This window comes from Euleptes europaea, chromosome 2, assembly GCF_029931775.1.
Source record: "Euleptes europaea isolate rEulEur1 chromosome 2, rEulEur1.hap1, whole genome shotgun sequence".
NCBI classification, from domain to species: domain Eukaryota; kingdom Metazoa; phylum Chordata; class Lepidosauria; order Squamata; family Sphaerodactylidae; genus Euleptes; species Euleptes europaea.
Window position 1 is genome coordinate 82266222 of NC_079313.1, and position 21606 is coordinate 82287827.

Here is a 21606-nt window from a genome sequence, read left to right on the forward strand (position 1 = left end):
TAACAGCATGGTAGCTTCTATGAATTCCAAAGATGGGTTCTGAATTACCCATTACCTTTCATAATATTTGCCCAATATTTAACTATAATTCTTCAAGAACACATCCCCACCTGAACAAAACACCCAAAATTGCTTCAGTACACTGAGATCATTGGTGGTGGAAAGTGCTGTCAAGTTGCAGCCAACTTTTGGTGACCCTGTAGGGTTTTCAAGGCAAGAGATGTTCAGAGATGGTTTTCCATAGCCTGCCTCTGCATCGCAACCCTGGTATTCCCATCAAAATACTAACCAGGGCCAACCCTGATTAGCTTCCGAGATCTAACAAGGGTTGTTACCGCACTAGGTATTCCCAGCGATGTATCAAGAGTTTGGAAATGTTATAAAAAAACGTCGCTTTAAAAGGGTTTTTGGATGCCACGGTTAAAAAATGGTTGGAAGACATCTTCACAGCTAAAGGGGCCAAACAAAGTGCGCACAGTATTTTTTATAACAATTTCAAACTCTTAATACATCGCTGGAATACCTAGTGTGGTAACAGCCAAGATCGGGCTAGCCTGAGTTCATCTCCCCGTCTGGCCAAAAAGCAACCAGCAACAAGAATGAACTGGGTTCAAGATCTGCAAATGAAAAATAATAGATCACGGGCCACCACAATTGAAAAGCCTTTAGCAGACACAGTGGCTGTGTTGTAGATTAGAACAACAGATGTTAGAAGCCTGCTGCCAAAAAGGCTGGTCAGTTCAAACCAGTATGAAATTTAGCTTCAGTACACTAGTTTTTAGCCTTGTTGCCTGCTCAGAATCAATGCTGCAGTGACAGAAGCTGTAACAGGATTCCCATCAGGGTCACCAAACTAGACATAGCAATTCTACAGCTATACTGGTTCCTCTCTTGCTCACAGGATTCCTTCCTGCCAACAGTATACAAACCTACCTATCCTTAAGCCCCATGTGAGGATTTACAGAATGCACATCCTACTCTATTCCTTTCTTTGGCTCAATGCCTCCACCTTCCATTGTTCCCTCCTTTTCTCTCTGCTTATTCTAATGGAAATTCTATTATGGAAAGCATTTGAAGAAGCAAACATTAACTGTGAATCAAAGATTAGGTGTACTATTACTTAAAACTGTATTTTCTTTTGAAGATAAAAAACACCAAGCTTTAAAAACTTAGTACAGAGCCAATTTGAACACAATGATCCAACAACTATGCTTGCTGACACCACTACCTTTTAAAGTAGGTTAAATTCCAAGGGGGAAATCACATTAGTTTGTTGCGGCCAGAACAAAACACCAAAGCTAACTGTTGTGAGCCAGAGCCTTTAAGAGATTCTCAATTGCTTCAACAAGATCAAGCAGTTTTTAAGACTGCAAACTGTTAATGTGTGTGCCCTCCCTCATGTTCAGAGGTGGCAAAGTTTAACAGATGTTAAAGCTATCAGGTGTGGAAGCAATTCTCAGTAAACCTAGACATCCAGAGGCTAGCTAGTTTTGCATTGTTTAAAGAAATGTACTCTCCACATGTATTACCACTGTGTATCTATGTTTCAACTGAGCCCTGATAAAGAAAATACAAGCACTGAAACTTAATGCAAACTTTCAGGTGAAAGGAGAAGACCCCCCCCCAACACACACACAAGACCCTAAATTAAAGTTTTTCTCTCCTTAAGCATCAAGTGTGAGGCTCATTGTCCTTTCTTTGATACAAAAAACCACTCCAAAGCACAGCAGGGAGAAGGAACTTTCAGATTTGGGAAACAGACCATTTCTGTGTCTTCTTAGCCACATGGGAGACACTTTGAACTGTCACTACAGAGCCTCTGTATTGCAGTAATATACTGAGAAGCAACCATGGCACTGAAATAGTTGACACTAGTCAGTGCCAGTTGACATTAGCATGACTCTGAAATAAATACAAGTAGGGGGGATCCTAGGGGATGGAGATCAACTATTGGGAACTTCTATTTACATTCTTTGATCTTCCTTTCTAGGATCTGTAATCTCTCAGGTTTAGCAGGCCATTCCTCCCCAAAAAAACCCCAAATGTGTAACTGTTCTCAACACTGTGTTTTATATAATACTCAGGCCACTTGGAAGGTTCGTTTTTCAAATATATTTCCCCCCAAATATATAGACTACACGGACTACAGGTAACCTTTTTGTTGCTGTTATTTTCAAGATTGGCACAAGTTACCTACTTTACTGTTAGATACTTTGCGGGTGGCCTAATTTTGCTTTCAGCATGAACAGGCTGTTTTACTATTAAGCCTGGTTCCTACATGCAAGAAAACAAGGTTTTGGAATGGATCATAGATGGTGGATGTCAGCACTTTTTAAATTTAACATTATTCCATGCTAGCATAACAGAAAAAAAGTTCACCTCTGCTTGCCATGCTGGTTTTCTATTTATAGGGGGGGGGGGGATTTTAATACAGGGAAATATCCCAGAATGTGATCCTCCAACTGCAGTCTGAAGTGGCATGGTACATTCTACTACCTCATTCTCTTACATGTATAAACTAGGCCTAAGATACTGTAATAATAATTAACCAGTCACAAAGAAAAAACACACAAAAAAACTGTAATTCCAAATTTTATTAGCATTTGTTATGTAGGCTTTCATAAGATGGCGACACACCAGTGAAAAGGATAAGCAAGTTTCCAGAGGCTGGACCGGGAAGGCCAAAATGGCCCCAGAAATGACCTTCATGCTCCTCCTTGCCACTCCCAAGGTGTCTGCACCGGCAGGGCAAAGCCAAGTGCTGCTCCAGTGTCCCTTGCTCGTCCCCAGTTTGCACTAAGCCGGCAGAAGAAACCCACACACTACCGTGCTCCTTGCCCGCTCCACCTCACCTAGGCCAACAGTGGCTAGGCTTTTCTTCAAAGTCCTCACGTCGGCTGCAAACCAGCCTTTCTTCCTGTAAAACACTGGTTCCCAACCAGGGGTCCATGAGAACTAAATTAAGGTCCGCGAAACAAAGTTATAAACCCATAATAAATTAATATTTTCAATTAAAAGTTCTCTATTATAAAATATATATATTCAAATATAATTCTAAGTTTAATGTTTAACTAACAGTTATGATTTAAAGTTTATTTTCAAATTCCCGGCATTTTTATTCTGAACCTTGGGGTCCCTGCACGGAACAAAAGTCCTAGTGGTCCCTGGTCAAAAAAAGGTTGGGAACCACTGCTGTAAAAGAACGGTGAATCTGCTTGCCAGCAGAAAAAGCACTGAAGCAGTGGAAGAGGAAGGAACGACCAGTTTCCACCCAATAAATAAAACCAGACGCAGCAGAAATCAGAACTGGGGCAGGATCTGCGACGCTTAAACCGGATCAGAATCGCCACGGTACACACCGGCCAAGCGGAAGGGGGTCTCCCCGCCTTCATTCAGCCTCATCTATCTGATCGATTCATCATCTCCGGCTAAGCGCCGCCTGCAACCCGTTTCGCTGCACAGCGCCCGAAGGCTTCACAGGAAAGGCGTCTTCTCATTTCAGGCCGGGGGAGGCGGCGACCTCCCGGCCCGATCAAATAAGATCAATGTGTAAGAAGAAGCGTCGCAGGCTCGGGGACATCCACGCACCGCTCTCGCTCACCCGAACACACACACACTTCACAACGCCCAGCACACCCACCGGCAAAGCACAAACAGCACGCACACGCCTCCAGCCACCCACCCACACCAAGCACACGACCGCCATCACGCTCTCTCCCCGGCTGCTAAACGCGGACCTCAAAGCCACGCCCGCTTTGCGTCACCCGCGCATTGCATTGTGGGAGCGCATTGCATCGTGGGATGGCGCTCTCATCCTCTTGGCCTCTCCTTCCCCCTAGAGGTGGAAAGCCGCCCTGCAGCTTCCGGTCTAGTGGAGGCTCTTTAGGAAAAGAAAGCCGCAGAGGGAGAAAAAAAAGACTGCGTTCGTCATGGGGAACCGTGTCGGGCGGGAGGGAGACCGTGGATCCCGCCTCGTTCAACACGGCCTGCTGTGTTCTGGTAGGAAAAGGGCAAGAGGTCCAGTAGCACCTTAAAGACTAACAAAAATATATTTCTGGTAGGGTAGGAGCTTTCTGCTGGGTATCTGAAGAAGTGAGCTGTGGCTCACGAAAGCTCCTACCCTGCCAGAAAATATTTTTGTTAAGTCTTTAAGGTGCTACTGGACTCTGGCTCTTTTCTACTACTGCAGACAGACTGCCAGAAAATATTTTTGTTAGTCTTTAAGGTGCTACTGGACCTCTTGCCCTTTTCTACTGCTGCAGACAGACTAACACGGCGACCCACTGTGAAAAATATTTTCTGGCAGGGTATGAGCTTTCACGCTGTGGCTCACGAAAGCTCCTACCCTGCCAGAAAATTTTTTTGCTAGTCTTTAAGGTGCTACTGGACTCTGGCCCTTTACTACTGCAGACAGACTTAACATGGCTACCCACTGTGAATGGAATCTCGGGGTGGGAAAAGCTCACCTGCAAGAAAGGCCCTCTCGTAGCGCGCTGGAGGAGGCAGTTTAATTCCGTTTGTGCTCGTGCGCGTCCGTTTACTGCTGGAAAACCAAACAGCAGAAAGTGACCAGGGGTATAGTTTTCACTGCAGCAGTTTCAGTACTGTTTAACAGTCTGCGGCGTAACGTGTTTTTGTGTAGGCAACTCTGGGTTGCACTATAGGCTTCATACAAGCCGTATTCTCAGCCTGTCCCCTCCTGCCAGCCTGCATTATGGGGATAACACTGGACTACGTTCCAGGGGTGATCGAAATGGATTCCAACAGCCCTGGAACGTAGTCATTTACTGAGCAGAAAAGTGAGCTTCTGAAGAAGTGAGCTGTGGCTCACGAAAGCTCCTACCCTGCCAGAAAATATTTTTGTTAGTCTTTAAGGTGCTACTGGACTCTGGCTCTTTTCTACTACTGCAGACAGACTAACACGACTACCCACTGTGAATTTACTGAGCTAATAGGGTGGGGGTGGTGATTTCAGCTAACTAGTTTATTTGGCAATCAATCAGCTATACCAAATCTGTGACTGTACTGAATAACAATGTCTCATCAGCTCAATTTCTGGTATGATCTGCATACCCTCTTCTATGAATCTGCAGATTAATCCACTCAATGATTGCAACTTGGTTTAAAAAAATATCAGGGGCTTAAACCATTTCACAGTAACATAACATGGTCATTATCAGATTTGCACAGTACAAGCAAAGCTTTTATAATATACTGTCAACTTTTCCCTGTTCATAATAATTTGTGATAATTTTCTACACCTCCTGAAATACCGAGTCAGATTCCAACTGCTTCTCTTGACCAATTCCCTTTACCAGAATTCTGATACAAGCTCAACAGAAAGAGGTTGTGCCTTTGCACCTCATGGCTTTTTGCGGCTTCTAACTGAATTTCTATTTTAAAGAAAGTGGTCTACACAGACACCAAAATCAGTATTACGTCATCACCTAAAACTGCTGCCTGAATTAGTTATCAGCTTTTCCAAAAATTTTTACATATTTTTGTTCTTAAGTATAACTTTGAACATAAGATACCAGTTTTTCACGAGGGCCCACATTTATGAGGGTACTAACTGTGTGTGTGTACTCGTCCCACCTGTTTCACATGTCTTTCTTCTCTTATCAAAACAGTAATATGGTCAGCCCAAGGGCTCCCAGTGCTGTTCAGCAATAAATTCCAGAGGGGATATTAACCCATCTGTTGCAGCAAAAATAACCAGGAGTTGTGTAGAACTTTAACCACTAGGAACATTTTTTTCCAACACAAGTTAGAGGCTAACTGCCCAGAATGGGAAGACTTTACATAAATTAGCCACTTTTTTATATTAAACTGTTTTGGCACCCTGTTGGGGAGAAAGGTGAAGTATAAATGAAGTAAATGGAATAAACTGAGTGCTATTGTTAAAAATTACTGCATGTGACACTACCTCAGAATAATGCAAAAGCAAATGGGTTATGGATTATAGTTCAGTTCTGAATGTCCACAATTTATATACATCAGATACAATAACCAAGCAGCTAGAAATGTTTTCACAGATATTCTGTCATAGTAAATTGAGACAATTGCTCCTCCTCATAAGCAAATTGTTTTCTTAATTCTAATTGTTCATTACCCTGTAATTCCTTTATTATTTAAAGTCTTGTTCTTTTTCTTGAATTATTAAATAAGCTCTTACCATGCAATCCAGGAGGCCCCCCCAAAGTGCCATAGAAACCTGCGTGACCCTGTGCCAGCGTCCATGCCACTTTGTGCCATAAGTGGCATGTATGCTGGCTGGGGGGCACTTAGACCTGCACCAGGGAGCGACGCAGCAGCATGGGCAGCAAAATCCCAAGAGTCCACGTCAGCATCGGGAGGGGGGCATTCCTATGGGTGGGGCTGACCTTAGTCAGCTCCCAAAGCTCCTTCAGCCCGGGGATGCCCCTCTATGCTGCAGCGTTGCTATGCTAGCAAAATAGCTGGTGTGGCCCCGTGTAACTCCATGGAGGACTTTCAGAGGTTTCTATTTTAAAATAAATTTATTTCATGTATTTTCTGGCTGGGAAGTCTCTGAGATGGCACAGCTGCGCAGCTCCCAGCCATCGACTAACTATCCCCCACTTCAGGAATGAACTGTTAGATTCTCCATTGAATTCCAAGGCTCTCAAGAGAAGTAAAGTGCTATAGGAGTGAGAGAAGGTAGAAGTTACATTAGAAAAGGTTTTTCCATGCCCTGTACTAATTGAACTGTTGAAGATGTTACAAGTATCCAATCAGAGCTTTTGAATAGTCATCTCTGAGGAGATAGTCCAATATTTTATACCAATGACTAAAACTAATTTTGTTTTGGTTGGCAAATCAGAGAATTTACCAGCACTGATTTTAAAAAAAAGCTGTGTTGTTTGTAGCACTGTTATCTAAGCTGGAGCAGAAATGTTTTGATCAGTAATGTGGATAGGATAGTTTTGGATAGTAATGTGGAAGGTTGTTATAGACACATTTCTTCTGTATTGCTCTGAAATACCTACAAGTGGAGAACCTGCAGGAAGTTGCAGGGGGAATCTTATTTTCCCTCCCCCAACAAAACTCTGGCTGAGTTGTGTAGTGCCAGTTGCCAGGCTGGGCCCAGTAGTGAATTGCTGGTTGAGCTGGGCCCAGCTGCGTAGTGGGGAAGCTGCAAGACCCTGTAGGGGACACTTCACTTTTCCCTGTATACCCTCCCCTACACTATTTCCTGTTTCCCTTCTTCTGGCAGCCCCCATATCCTTAACTTTTCATTTTATTCTCTTTCTCTCATTCACCAAACCAACCTACCTTTTATCTGCCTTCCATCTTCAGCTATATTATTTATTTTATACTCAACTTTCTCCACAATGGGGAATGAAACAGCTTACATCATTCTCCTCTCCTCACAACAACCTTGTAAGGCTGAGAATGAGTGACTGGCTCAAAGTCACCCAGCGAACTTCCATAGCAGAGCCAGGATTTGTATGAGTCTCCCAGATCTTAATATGAAAATCTAACTGATGCAAAACAAAGGCCAGAAAGTCCTGGATCGGGCCATCTTCTCTCCACCTTTTAGGGACAGAAACCAAGGTTTGATAGATAGCAATACTGTTGTGGTTGCCTAGCAATAGCCAATGAGGGCATTCCTTTCTTAAAGCTACAGGCACTGCTTCTATCATTTTGCTTTAACCCCCCCCCCATTTTTTAAAATTTCAGATTTTTTCAGGTTTGCAGAAAGATATGTCTTTAAGTATCCACAGATGTGGCTATGCTGAGAATTAGATATAGTGAAACCTACTTTGAAATAAAAGGAGAAAACGTAATTCATATACCTTTCGCAACAGAAGTTGAACATTCTCTGAACACCAGTTTGCAATTTCCTGCATACTTCCGTATTATGTTGAGTTTACAAAACTCATTCTAATGCTAATAAACTCTCAGCAAGTACCACACACATGAAAAAAGGAAGGAGTCCTGTAATTTACTAAATATGGGGCTTGGGGAACAAAAATAAAGCAGATTTATTCAAACATATGTAGCTGGAATATCCAGAGGCTCCAGTATATTTGTTTCTGATTTACAGACATGTAATTGATGACAGTTTTTGGTCTGTGATAAAAGGTTGAAAAAAGAAATTGACAGTCCTTTCAGATATAACTGGTATTGTAAATACAATGGATTAAAAGAAAATAAATTAGGCCTCCATCCTGAAATTATCTGTAAGCTTGTATCTTTCAAGCATTTTCAACATTGTAAATGTACAAGTTAAACATACAACTTCTACTGTAGGAGATTAGTTCCTACAATTAACTTTTAGGGAACAGAAGAAGGGGTGTGGGAGAACTGAACCATTAAAAGTGATACAGAAAGCAAACATGAGTCTTTATCTTTAAAGTGTATACACTGCCCCAAATATACAAGGTATGATCTTTAAGTGTGACTTAAAATATTTTAACATCTATTGTGTAACAGCACATGTCCCCATTGTTTTTTTCCAACACGTAAGCATCCAACAACTGTTGCTATGTTTGAATCAGCAGTTCTTACTGGTTACTTAGCTCCACAGAATGTGCAGCTTATCTTCTTAACCATCTGTAAAAGGTGTTGACAGGTACTTTAAGGGGCATACAAATATAATCTAACAGCATTTTTGTTTTTCAGATCTCTTTTTCTTCATGGATAAGCAGCACATTTGCCTTTCTCTGAACTGTGCAGTTTTCATGCTGCCACTAGCTCATATACCACATCCAGCCACTAATTTTAGGACAATTTTAGCCCCAAGCCTCAAAAGTGCATTAGTCAAAGAGTCGTTAACAGAAGTCATTCTACATTTTCCTTTGCTTCTCATATTGTTGGACTAAAAGCAATACCCTTTAATACACCAGGAACTAACCCTTCCACACTGTGCCAGAATCTGGAAAAGCCTTATCCATTTCTATTTGACACAAACAATTACCTTACTTATTTTGATTAGCAACACAAATGTGACATTTTCCTTATGCAGACTATAATATTGATTTTAATAATCTGCACTGAAATAATCTTTGTTGATAACGTTTGAGCACTACAAGAAGCACAGAGGATAGTTGCTGTTAGAAAAGCCGCTCTCTTGGTCTCAAACAAAGCTTGGTCACAGGGGAATTTCCTCTTGACATATGTGCAGAGTGCTCTGTCAGTTTCTCTAAGAGATTCTGTCCTCTGAAGCAAACGATATATGCCCTTTTCAGCATTTTTATTCAAACAGTGTCCATCTGAGGTGCTGGCAGTCATTTTATGAAGAGAACATAAAAAGCCATGACAATGCAGGATATTGCCACTGCTGCATGAAGTCTGGTTCCAATCACTGCCGCTGTAAGATCAAAATATATTACTTGTCACAGATGATACAGAACACACATTCATTGACACCATTTTTGTGATTAAGATAAAACACTTGACTTACTGCTTTACTGTTATATAAACAAATACATGACTCAACTGCAAATGAGTAGGCAGTTCTAAGTATCCATCAAGCACATACCATGCCTGCAACTGTTCACTTGGAAAAAATATAAATTCCATCTAAATTTGACAAAATTATCATCGTACCTCAATAAATACTAACAATAGAAAAAACAGGAATTGTTCTTACAATCTGATTAAGATATCTGTTCTGCATATTCAGAGAATCAACATGAGAACCAAAAGTTATTATGCACTTGCTTAGCTGTGTTATAGAAAGGCCAGAGGTATGGATTTCCACTGTCAAGAAACTGGTTATCTAAACAGGACTCAGATAGCATATAATGGCAGCCACTGGTTGATAGACTTTGCCTTACAAAGGCACTGACTTTTTAGCCCTGAACATAGTTCAGTATTTTGAACGTAACGTATTTGAGATGTCATGAACATCAGTGGAGGCTTTCTAAAGTGCTTGTTATGGTCTCTAAATCTTATATCTAACTTCTACAGTAAAACATATGGAAGTTACAGAGTAACAATCAAAAGCAATAACAAGTAACCAAATACAAGAATCGTAACATGTTCTTTGTTTCCCTCCTACCATGGTAATTAGTTACTAGATCCCAAACAATTCACCAGAGTGCTTTTATGGCCAAAGCTCTGCAAACAAAGCAGAGTTAAATATCTTGGCAGACTTAGAGCCAGAGGAAAGTTTAAAGAAGGCTTTAAAAATCCAGAGAAAAGATCAAGGGCTTATTTACACACTCTGTAAGTAACATTTTGTGATGACATCCTTTTAACAATGAGTTTCCTGCATTGTGTAGGGGGTTGGGACTAGATGACCCTGGTGGTCCCTTCCAACGCTATGATTCTATGAACATCTGATTTATTTTCACATTCAAGGAATAGGAGACTAGAGAAATTAGTTTCTTAGTCGTGTGTAGGAAGGAATGTCTCAGCTTAGTGTTCACAATGGAGTAATAAAAACATCTCTAACACTATAGTAATTCTCTTAGGCTTGCAGCAAATTTCAGAAATAACTATAAACATACAGTGGTTTCAGGCACACCCCAAACCATTAATTTAAAGGGTCTCTAATGCACTTAAACTGGTTGAAGTGATACACCCCAAAGTCACATTGGGAAGATATAGCAAAATAATTAACCCGCCTCAGTTCTCCAAAGTCTCAAGACCATTTGACATGCCACAACATTCTCACCTGTAAAACACTGACACGTGTGAAAGTGCCCAGGTAAATCTCCCATTATAAATGCTCCCATGTCCTCCCTGGAAACCACTTAAACTTCATTCTCGGGAGTCCTTTGACCACCGCTCAGTTTGCATCTGCTTTAATACAAGATTCGTACCTTTGTAAAATACCCCCCAGACCCCCCTCTTCTCCGACAACAGCCAGGTTTTCAGCCGAGGGACCTTCCGGAAGTAGGCGCAGGTGCACACGAAGAGCAGGCCGAACACCAACAGGCCGTCCAAAGAATACACTGCAAGGAAGGCGAAGAAAGAGAGTCACCGCGGGGACAAGGCCACGACCAGGTTCGCCGCCCACCCGGGGGACTGAAAGGAAGGGATCTGGGCTGGCCCTACGGAGACCTCGGGCCCTCCGGAGGAGCTAGTCCACTGCAGAGCAAAAGGGAGGGGGGTGTTTAATGGGCCGGCGGAGTCCTCTGCGCAGAGCCCGCCGAGAGACCAAGCCAGACCGCCCCCAGCTCACCGTTGGCCATCACGGCAGCCCGCAAGGCACGGCCAGAGCCCCTCTCACCGCATCGCCCAGGACGAACCAACGGCCAGCGCGGCACCGGAACCGCTAGGCGGCGCCAATCGAGCTCCGACGGGCATACTCTCTAGGATGGCTTGTTTCCTAGGGAAGTGCCACGATTGTTTCAGGCAGCACTAGCAGAACACAGATAATGCCGATTGCGATGTTTCTATAGTCCAGAAAGACTTTTTTTTTTTTTAAGTCTCCTAAAGTGGCTACGATGAGAAAATGGAAGTTGTTCCCGACTTTCTATTCCTTGGCTCCATTATCAATCGAAAGGAGACTGCTACCAAGAAATCAGAAGGATATTGAGGCGGGAAAAGGCAGGCATGAAGGAGCTAGAGAAGCTTCTTAAGTGTAAGGATGTGTCACTGGCGACCAAGATCACGTTAATTCATGCCATAGTATTACAATGTATGGGTGTGAAAGCTGGACAATACAGAAAACTGACAGAAACAAAGTAGATTCCTTTGAAATGTGGTGTTGGATGAGAGTTTTATGGATACCATGGGCCACCAAAAAGACAAATAAGTGGGTTCTAGGTCACATCAAGCCTGAACTGTCCCTGGAAGCTAAAAATACTAAACTGAGGCTATCGTACTTTGGTCACATTATGAGAAGACAAGAGTCACTGGAAAAGGCAATATGCTAGAAAAAGTTGAAGGCAAGAAAAGAGGAAGTCCCAACATGAGATGGACGGAATCAAGGAAGCCACAGCTCTTAGTTTGCAAGATGTAAGCAAGGCTGTTAACTATAGGACATTTTGGAGGACATTGATTCATAGGCTTCACCTGGAAGTTGACAACTCTGAGGGAGAAGCACAAAGCTGTGAGCAACATATGAAGTAGCAACAAGCAACACTTTCCATTACTGCCACTCAGTGAAAGCTGTCGTCTTCCAATCGTTTGCCATTACCTAGAAACATGAAAAATAGAGGAATGCTGATGGACAGTTGGGCAGATTGGAGGGTTCACCTAGTGGAGGAACAGCAGATCACTGGAAGACATTAAAACAAGATCAAGCCTATTAAACTTAAATCTTGATCCTAATATGTTTCCTCAAAAGTAGTTTCATAATTTCAGTGGAATACTTGCAAGACTGCAATCTTTTGCACACTGACCTGGGTGCAAACCCTGCCAGACCCCGGAGAACTTCTAGTTAAGCATGCATAAGATCAGGTTGTAAATTGTATGTATGCATAATGTTGCAGTTTTGCATTACAGTTCTATGCTATGTCCACTGCATCACAAACAAAGCAACTTTTAAATGACTAGTAGTTGAGTACACCAGTTTACCACTCACCGCTCATTGTAGCCTACCTTTTATCTTCCACATTATTCAACTTTCTGTTCTGTATACTTGTTATGAAATATGCCTCAAGTTGGCTCACTGTGGCTTTCCTTCTGAAGACATGCACTCTTCTGCCTGACTTGATACTTAAAGGGCAATTTTCCTCCCACACGTAGGTTTAAACACATACCACAAGCCACCTGTCATGATTTACACGTATATGAATATCATGGTCTTGGATGCTGGCCATCCAGGAGAGTTCAAATGTTTCCAATAAAAGTTTTCTTGAAAGGACATATAGGAAGAGCCACATATGTATTTTGGATTAGACCAGTGGTGCTCCCACAGGGTGCCACATTTGCACTTACCATCAACCAAAAGAGGCACATGACTACTGTGTGCCCTGTGCAACACTCTAAACACTCACACATACAAAAATGTAACATATACTTGTGTGTGTGTAAAGTGCCGTCAAGTCAGAGCCGACTTATGGTGACCACTTTTGGGGTTTTCAAGGCAAGAGAGACTAACAGAGGTGGTTTGCCAGTGCCTTCCTCTGCACAGCAACCCTGGCATTCCTTGGTGGTCTCCCATCCAAATACTAACCAGGGCTGACACTGCTTAGCTTCTGAGCTCTGACGAGATCAGGGGCCATCCAGGTCAGGGCAACATATACTTATACCTCTGGAAATATTGGATAGTCTCTTTCCACCACTTTTGAATCTGAGCACCTTTACTTCCCATTCAGCCTTCTCAGTAGGGTTGTCAACCTCCAGGTAGTAGCTGGAGATCTCCTGCTATTACAACTGATCTCCAGCCAATAGAGATCAGTTCACCTGGAGAAAATGGCTGCTTTGGCAATTGGACACAGCATTGAAGTCTCTCCCGTCCCCAAACCCCGTCCTCAGGGTCCGCCCCCAAAATCTCCCACGGGTGGCAAAAAGGGATCTGGCAACCTTCCTTCTCAGTCTTTCCCCAGCAGCTCCAGCAAGAGAGTGAGATTGTCAGAGGAAAACAAAATGACTGTGGAGAAAGGGGAGCGCAACCACCACCACCCCAATATGGCCAGCTTGCTCTCTTTCTGAAGGCTGCGCAGGTGCTGGAGTGAGAGTGCAGAGTACAAAGAAGGGCAAGGGTTGTAGGAGAGGGTGTGCCCTTGAATCCCTGGCACTAGGCCTATACAACACGGGGGCTCATGCAGGTCCCTCTTCGCCACCAGCAGGAGGTTTTTCGGGCAGAATCTGAGGAGGGTGGGGTTTGGGAAGGGGAGGGACTTCAATGCCATAGAGTCAAATTGCCAAAGCGGCCATTTTCTCCAGGGGAACTGATCTCTATCGGCTGGAGATCAGTTGTAATAGCAAGAGATCTCCAGCTACTACCTGCAGGTTGGCAACCCTAGGCTTATGGCTTATCCATCTTCTGGTGGTGGTTGTTTTAAGGTGGGAACCACCTGTTAACTACAAGCTCTACTGAACAATGGCTTTGCCCACTTGCCTGGAGCATGGTGTGGGTGCCACATTGTGGAACAGTCCTCAGAAGAGAAACAGGTGGCATGTCAAAGAGCCATATGTAGCTACTCACTATCACTAGATTAGACTCTTTTAGCATAGTATCTAAGTTTTTGATCCACTAAGCTTTGCAAGGACTGTATCTCTTTCTGGGCTGGGGGAGAAAACTATCAATGCTATTTTGAGTGCGGGGTTTCCAGCTACTATTTATTTGCTTTTTCCGCAAGCCAAAATTTTTATATCATAAATATGCAGATCAAGGTTTTTGCAAATTACATGCACATTGCGGATGGCAGCCAAAATAGTTTTATAATCACAAAAGGCATTCTTAAACCTTTCATGCTTTGCTGAACCTGTGTCACCATAAGCACTGTTTCAGAGCTCCAGACTTGGAAAATGACATCCTCTGCTTAATTAGTCCAAGGTTCTTACAGGAACATGTCACATGACACCTCCCCCCACCATACCCAATCACACACCCAAGGATTAGTCTAAGGACTTTAATAGGTTTTGTGAAGAGCCTGCTAAAAGAAGCAGCATCTATTCACAATCACATTACTGTCTCTGCAAAGAAAAACACGCGGTATGGCTTGGTACACAGAGCTGTGGCAAAGGTATTTTCTGAAAAGAAACCAATTCTCAGCGTGAAGCTTTTCTAGCACACCTGATGTCCTGTAAATATTTCAGAGACAACATTCTACTGCTATAGAGGAAAGAAAGAAAAACCCGCTTCCTTCAGGGTCATGGGGGTCTCCCAGTCAAAACGGGTGAGTAGCTTTCTTGTTGATGGTCTGGTAAAAAGCGATCAAAGCTTGTACCCATCAAGCCTCGGAGAGTGCTACTATTCTGACACTGTGATCTGGTCTCTTTGATCAGTCAGGCACATCTCCCTGCCTTTGCAGCTGGAGTAGTGAGTCTGTAAGATCTGTGACAATAAGACGGTCTCTTGACTAAAACTAAGAGTTGCTTCTGATGGTTGTGCCACGATTATGGAATATTCTACCTCTGGAAACTCTGGAAAGCTTGACTATGAACTTTTCTGTGGAGTATCTGGACTTATTGGACTCAGAATTATTTTATATTAGTTGGGCTAAGCTGATGGATGGGGTGTTGTAACCTATGGATGATGAATTATTCAGTCGTATTTTTAGCATAAAATGGTATCCTTAATGGAACATTCAGGATGGACCTGGCTTAACCAAATAAATATAACTGGCCCTGTTCCAAGTACCACAGATGTCAGTTCAGACCTTTTCGGTTGATCACTCTTTTGAGCAATGAATGTGTAATACTTGCAGGGGAACCAGATGTCTTTCTTCAAGCAAGCACTTCTGATTTGGGGATATCACTAGTAAGTGTTACTGGAATTTGACTATACAAGTTTCATGAAGACTTATTATATGGTCCCCATGAAATCCGTGATGACAAGTAATATAAAATTCCATTGTGCCCGTGCTATTTTGTGAAACTTGCAAGAGATATACATAATTTGTACAAACTTCATTAGGTGCTGAGTGCTCCTCATTGGAATGCTAAAACATGGGATCCTAAGTATTTTTTAATACTCAATGTCAACAAGGCTATTCTCTCCCTCGGTAGCAATTTCCTTCCATTTTGAGTTCCCTCCTTTCATTTTGGGTTTCCTCCTTCCTTCTCTTTCTTTATCGGTATAAGCTGTGTATCTCCATCTCTAGCAATGAAGCACACCTCTCTTTTCTAAATGAAGGAGAGAACAAACACCATTGGAAAGGCTATACATCTACAGCGAGACTAACCTTTCTGCTGTACTACTACATCACTTTGGCCTATGTAAAGGTTGTGGCCACTCCTACAATAGAAATGGTGGGTATTTGTGAGGTATTTCCCTGAGTGCAAAAAGGTAATGATATACATGGAGCAGATGTATGTGATGTCATCTAGAGGTTCAGTAGTAACTCACAGGCCACAGTGATTTCTGCACAGGGCTGTTGTGGTAGCAGGAATTGTCTCAGATGCCACACCTACAGGTGAAAACAGCTCCTGTAAATCAGCCTCCTGCAGGGATAAACTTGGTGATTATACCTAATCCTGCTATGTCTGGTCATCATTTTCACTCTTACATTGATCTAGTGAACCTATCCCCTTTACCTTCCTTTCTATAGTTGCCCAACCACAGCCTAAACCAAGGCTTTCCAGAAAGGCTGTTTTTAGCCTTCACGCTATAGATTGAAGAAGGATGACACTCGGCCTTCCCAGTTCCTGCCTTACTTCCTTCGGTGCACAGCAAAGCAGTCATAATTAACATTCCAAATCCATTAAAAGAAGGACGGAGACTGGGTAGGAAGAAAAAAGCATACTTTTGAACTTGCATTCACGTTCTTAGCCTTCACAGGCTCAGGTATGACAGCTTGAACAATCCTGACTGTGAAATGACATAAGCTGGTTATTCCCAAAAGACCTTTAAAGATGATGGGGAGCAGCTTACACTTCTCATAGGAATAAATGCTGAAACTATTGACTGAGGGCATAAAGCCCTTCCCAGTTTAGATTTGTATCCTAAATGGTGGTGTCAATTTATAAACGTGTCTCTTGTTTGTTTTCTAGGATCTAGGCCTGTATGCATATGTTTTAGTGATGCTATGCTTTGTTCCCAAATCTATAGAAGGAAAGGGCTGCAAAAATGAATGGTAGCTTTGTCCATGCTATTAAAACTGTATGCAAAAGCAGGCTTCTAGCAGAGCTCATTTTGCTTGGCTTCTAGCATCTGGGTAGAAGAAGTTCAGTGTACTCATGTATAATGGCCCCTCCAATGTGTTCTTAGTGCATGTGCATGCGTGCACACACACACACCCCAAACACAATGTGAACCTGCTAACATCTACACCATTGCAATGTGTTTGCACTGTTTTCTTTCGATGAGCAACAGAAGCTCAGCCTGGCGGGTGATGGGCTAATCAGCAGTGGATTAAAAGAGAAATCTGCTCTGAGATAGAAAACCTAATCTTTAAAAACCACACAGAGAAACAGAGGCATCCAGAATAGCTTCATCACTTTGAGATGATCTTGTGAATTACCAGGGCAGAATACGGGAGAATAAATGTGATGCTGGGGAAATATATAGCTGGTGATGGACTGTGCATGCCCCTATAAGTTGTCAGGTTAGTAGAAAAGTTTTGAAGCGGTCAGTTACTGTGACAAGTGGCTATGTTTCTAGATTACAGCTGATTTTAGCTGACTATATAAGGCCCTGTGGTTTCCTCAGGCTTCCTTTTACGTAAGCAATCTACTTTTTCACATGTCACTTTCCCATCCAAGCTCAAACTTAAAACCTTTAAATTTTAAATCAGTGTTGCAGTTTGTCAATAACTATACCTTTTTAACCTTAAATATATTGAAAACCACAACAATTTGTCTTGTAAACGAAGCAGGGTCAGTTTGCTGGGAACTAAAGAACCTGAATATAACATTATTATTTACCAAAAGCAAGCAGACATAGCAATATTTTTGGATACTGTACTTGTTAGGTTCATTTGGCAGGCATGTTTTGTTGCTTCTTTGACAGACAGAAATAAAGTCAATATGAAAAACTGGGAGAAATATAAAGTCATTTACTCAAAAATGTTTCCCAGATAACGCATTCTAAATACGGTCATAGGGATTATCCCTGAGTCAGTATATAGCTTTAAAGGAGTATGTGAACATGTGTTTCAATTAGGTTTGCCAGCTCCGGGTTGGGAAATTCCTGCAGATTTTGGGGGTAAAGCCTGAGGAGGGTGGGGTTTGGAGAGGGGAGGGACTTCAATGCCATAGAGTCCAATTGCCAATGTGGCCATTTTCTCCAGGTGAACTGATTTCTATCAGCCAGAGATCAGTTGAGTTGTAATAGCTGGAGATCTGACTGTGCTGACTACATAGTGATGATAGTCATATTTTATATTACCTTACTGAATGAACATGATGCAGCTCTACAAAAAGGATCCCAAGTATATTTATCTCATTTAGTTAATTTATATGCTGCTTTTCTACCATTATAAAAAATCCATATTGGTTTGGAACTGTCATAACAGTCCATATCATACAAACCAACTCTTAATTCAAAAATACAAGTTGTATGCAAAGAGCAAACTCAAGCCAACATTCAAAGATCTTTCAGAATTTAAAAATAAGTATGTTTGCCTTCCCTTGGAAGGCTTGGATAGACAGTTCTGCTCTCATTTTCTAAGGCAGAGGTTCCCAAACTGGGCTCTAAGGAGCACATGGTGCTCCATGAAACATCTGCTAGTGCTCCATAAAGAGACTGGAAAGAAAAATACTACTGCCATTCGGTTTAGCATATATGTGGTAGGTGAAAATTATTGCTCCATGATGAATTTCTCTTCTGAAAAGGGCTCCATGACTCAAAAAGTTTGGGAAACTCTGTTCTAGGGGATAGAATTCCACAACACTAAGTGGGGGGCTGACATTAAGAACCCTCCCATTAGTCCCTGCCAATGTCACCTCAGCCAATGTATCTTAGGGAAGGCCTGGTTCATAAACCTTGAACTTGATATGAAAGTAGGTAGTTCTTCAAATACTTTGTACTTAAGTCATGTAGGACTTTAAAGGTTAAAAACAGTGCATCAAAAGACATCCAGCCACTTTAGTGGGGTCTGGATTGGCATTGCAATGTGCACCTGCATTTCAGTGCACATCTGTTTCCATTTTGGCTCTGAAGGCAAAAGCCTCCTTCCCTGCCTGTATCACTTTTGTTGGATCAGAGGCAGGAAAGAGTTTAGGCAGACAGCAGCACTTTTAACTTAACTATTTCCCCCCCAATCAATATTTATGGAGTGGCTTTAGTAAATAGGGCGATTAAATTGAAACTTCATTCTGAAAAAATGGAGGTGCTATTGGTGGGCAAAAAAATGGACCCAAGAATGCAGGTGTGTCAGGTTCTGGATTAGGGTTGCCAGGTTCCTCCTAGTCACCGGCAGGAGGTGGGGGGCAGGGTTGCCAGCTCCAGGTTAGGAAACTCCTAGAAATTTGGGGGTGGAGCCTGAAGAGGACAGAGTGGGATACAATGCCATAGAGTCCATTTTCTCCAGGGGAACTGATCTGTGTAGTCTGGAGATGAGCTGTAATTCTAGGGGATCCCCAGGTCCCACCTGAAGGCTGGCATCCCTATTCTGGATGTGGCTGCACTCCCCCTAAAGGAGTAGGTTCGTAGCTAGGGGTGCTGCTGGATCCAGGCCTCCTGTTAGATAAGCAGATGGTGGCAGGGGCCAGGAGTGCTTTTCAGCAGCTTTGACCCTTCCCTAGCTAAAAGAGATCTTGCCGCTGTGGTGCATGCCCTGGTAACATTTAATTTAGACTACTGCAACTCGCTGTATGTGGGGCTGCGATTGAAGAGAGTCTGGAAGATACAGTTTCAGAAAGTTGCAGCCAGAATGCTGACTGGAGTGGTCATACAGACTGTATCGCTTAGGGTTGCCAGATCCCTCTTTGCCACCGGCGGGAGGGGTTTGGGGCAGAGTCTGAGGAGGGTGGGATTTGGGGAGGGGAGAGACTTCAATGCCATAGAGCCCACTTGCCAAAGCGGCCATTTTCTGCAGGTGAACTTATCTCTTATCAGCTGGAGATCAGTTGTAATAGCAGGAGATCTCCAGCTACTACCTGGAGGTTGGCAACCCTGGTACCGCTCCAGTGTTTTTACAGCTACACTAGCCTCTCCCAATTTGCTTCTGGGTCCAATTCAAAGTGGATTGACCTTTAAAGCCCAGAACAGTTTGAGACCAGCATACCTTAAGGACTGCCTACTCCCATATAAACCTATGCAACCACTATGGCAATCTTCAAAGGCCTTGTTTTTGGGTGCCACCATAATCTAAGGTGAAAAAGGTGGCAATTCGAGAAAGGCCCTTTTTGGCAGTGGAATCAAAACTATGGAATCCCCCCCGTGAGATTCATCTCTTTCTCTCTATCATTGTCCTCCGTCAGTGGGTAAAGACTTTTCTGTTTTGTTTGACATTCTCCTACTGACCCACCTTCATGTTTATGTGTTCATGTGTTTTTAATTGTTTTAAATAAAGCTGATTTTAATTATTTTGATTGTTTGCCACTCTCAGGGCCCTAAGTTGGGTGGAAAGGTGACAGTTTTAAATAAAATTGGGTGGAAACAGTTGGGTGGAAATGTGACAGTTTTAAGTAAAATGAATTCAGTTTTTTTAGTTCATCCACTGCTTTCTTAAAATGTTTGTATGTTTCCTAATTTCAGACTTTTCTGTTCTAGGGTGAATACAGGACCCATAACAGCAGACCGAATACAGGTAGGAATAGTCTACATTTGAGGGAAAAGGAGGGGCAACGGTTATAAAAGTGGGGGGAAACGGCAGGAATACAGATTGGAGAAGCTCGCTCATCTTCTTGGGGATGGAAATAGAGGTTGTTTTCTTCTTTGTAACAGAATTTTCTCTTTGCCCATGGTAGCAGAATTCTGTTGTGTACTTCAGAGAAGGGCTATGGCCCTGATTTTTTTAAAAAAAAAAATTCACTATAAAAGAAATGCCTGGAAAGACATCCAACTCTACATTCCATTTTGAATGTCCTTCTAACACCTGTTGGGGACCCAGGCAACCCCTTGGCTTCCCCACTCTGAGGGGACCCAGACACCCTTAGAGTCTGTTCACCAACGCAACAACACATGACAATCAGCTGGGTCGGGTGTGGAAACAATGAGATAAGTCACAGTTGGGTGTGTGGGGGTAACAACAGCTTCCCACAGGAATTGCTCAGATCCCATGGGAGTTCCAGAGGGCTGGAGCCTCCAAAAGGCTAGCCTCGGGACAAGCCAGGCCCTCCATAAGCCAAAGAGAAATCCTCAGTGTTGACTCTTGCTCCTCAGGTTGAAGGGAGCAAGATTAGGAGTGAGGTAGAGAGCAAGAGTGAAGGAAATCCCCTTCGCTCTAAGTCTGAGGCCTATGGGAGAGTACATAATGCCCTCTGCTGGCAAGAATCTGCCAGACTTAGGCTGGTGTTCTACAACAGTGTTTCCCAACCTGTGGGTCAGGACCCCAAAGTGGGTTGCGAAGCCTCTGAAAGTGGGTCACAGGCCAGCCCTCCCTAATGGCGCCTCCTGCTCTTTCCACCCTTCTCTTTCTTTCCTCTTCACCAGCTTCTCACATTGCCATCTCCCCCTCCTTCTTTGTGACAATAATGGGGGGAGACATCCTGCAACTACTAACTTCACAGCAGTAGGAGAAAGAAGGGGCGAAAGGTTGGAGAGTAGGTGGGAACTGTTTTCATGCCATGGAAAAGCCAGAGGCGGATAGAAAAAGGCATGTGCATGCCTGGGCTCTGTCTTGGTGCTGCTCCTTCAGCAACCCCACCCTCTTGCCCAGCCCCATGCACTGCTGCACTGCTCTCTAACTGCTGTGGAAAATGTACTGCACCAAGCCCCTTGCCACCAACCTCTTCACTGCCATCTGTCATCTTTGTGTATCTCCTAAACCCAGAGCCCTTCCCCCCAAACATGCCTCTTCAAACTCCTTTTCTTGCCCAGCTGTCAGAGGACAAGAAGGTTGGGGTTCATAACACTGTTCTACAACACCATCCAGATTGTTCCCTGAACACAAATGCTCTAGCACTGAAAAC

At 43.1% G+C, this 21606-nt stretch overlaps 1 protein-coding gene and 1 non-coding gene across 2 annotated transcripts; both read right to left on the reverse strand.

The window, feature by feature from the left end:
- Positions 1-3332: 3332 nt before the first annotated feature.
- LOC130474076 (small Cajal body-specific RNA 2) lies at positions 3333-3694 on the reverse strand. The gene has a single exon (XR_008933223.1). It is a non-coding gene; the product is annotated as a small Cajal body-specific RNA 2 (non-coding RNA).
- A 5488-nt stretch (positions 3695-9182) lies between these two features.
- Positions 9183-11191, reverse strand: TMEM167B (transmembrane protein 167B). The gene is made up of 3 exons (XM_056845038.1): positions 11156-11191; positions 10794-10925; positions 9183-9334 (listed from the first exon to the last, which is right to left on the reverse strand). Exons 1-3 carry the CDS (start codon positions 11163-11165, stop codon positions 9252-9254), a joined length of 225 nt encoding a protein of 74 aa, XP_056701016.1. The 5' UTR covers positions 11166-11191; the 3' UTR covers positions 9183-9251.
- Positions 11192-21606: the final 10415 nt, after the last annotated feature.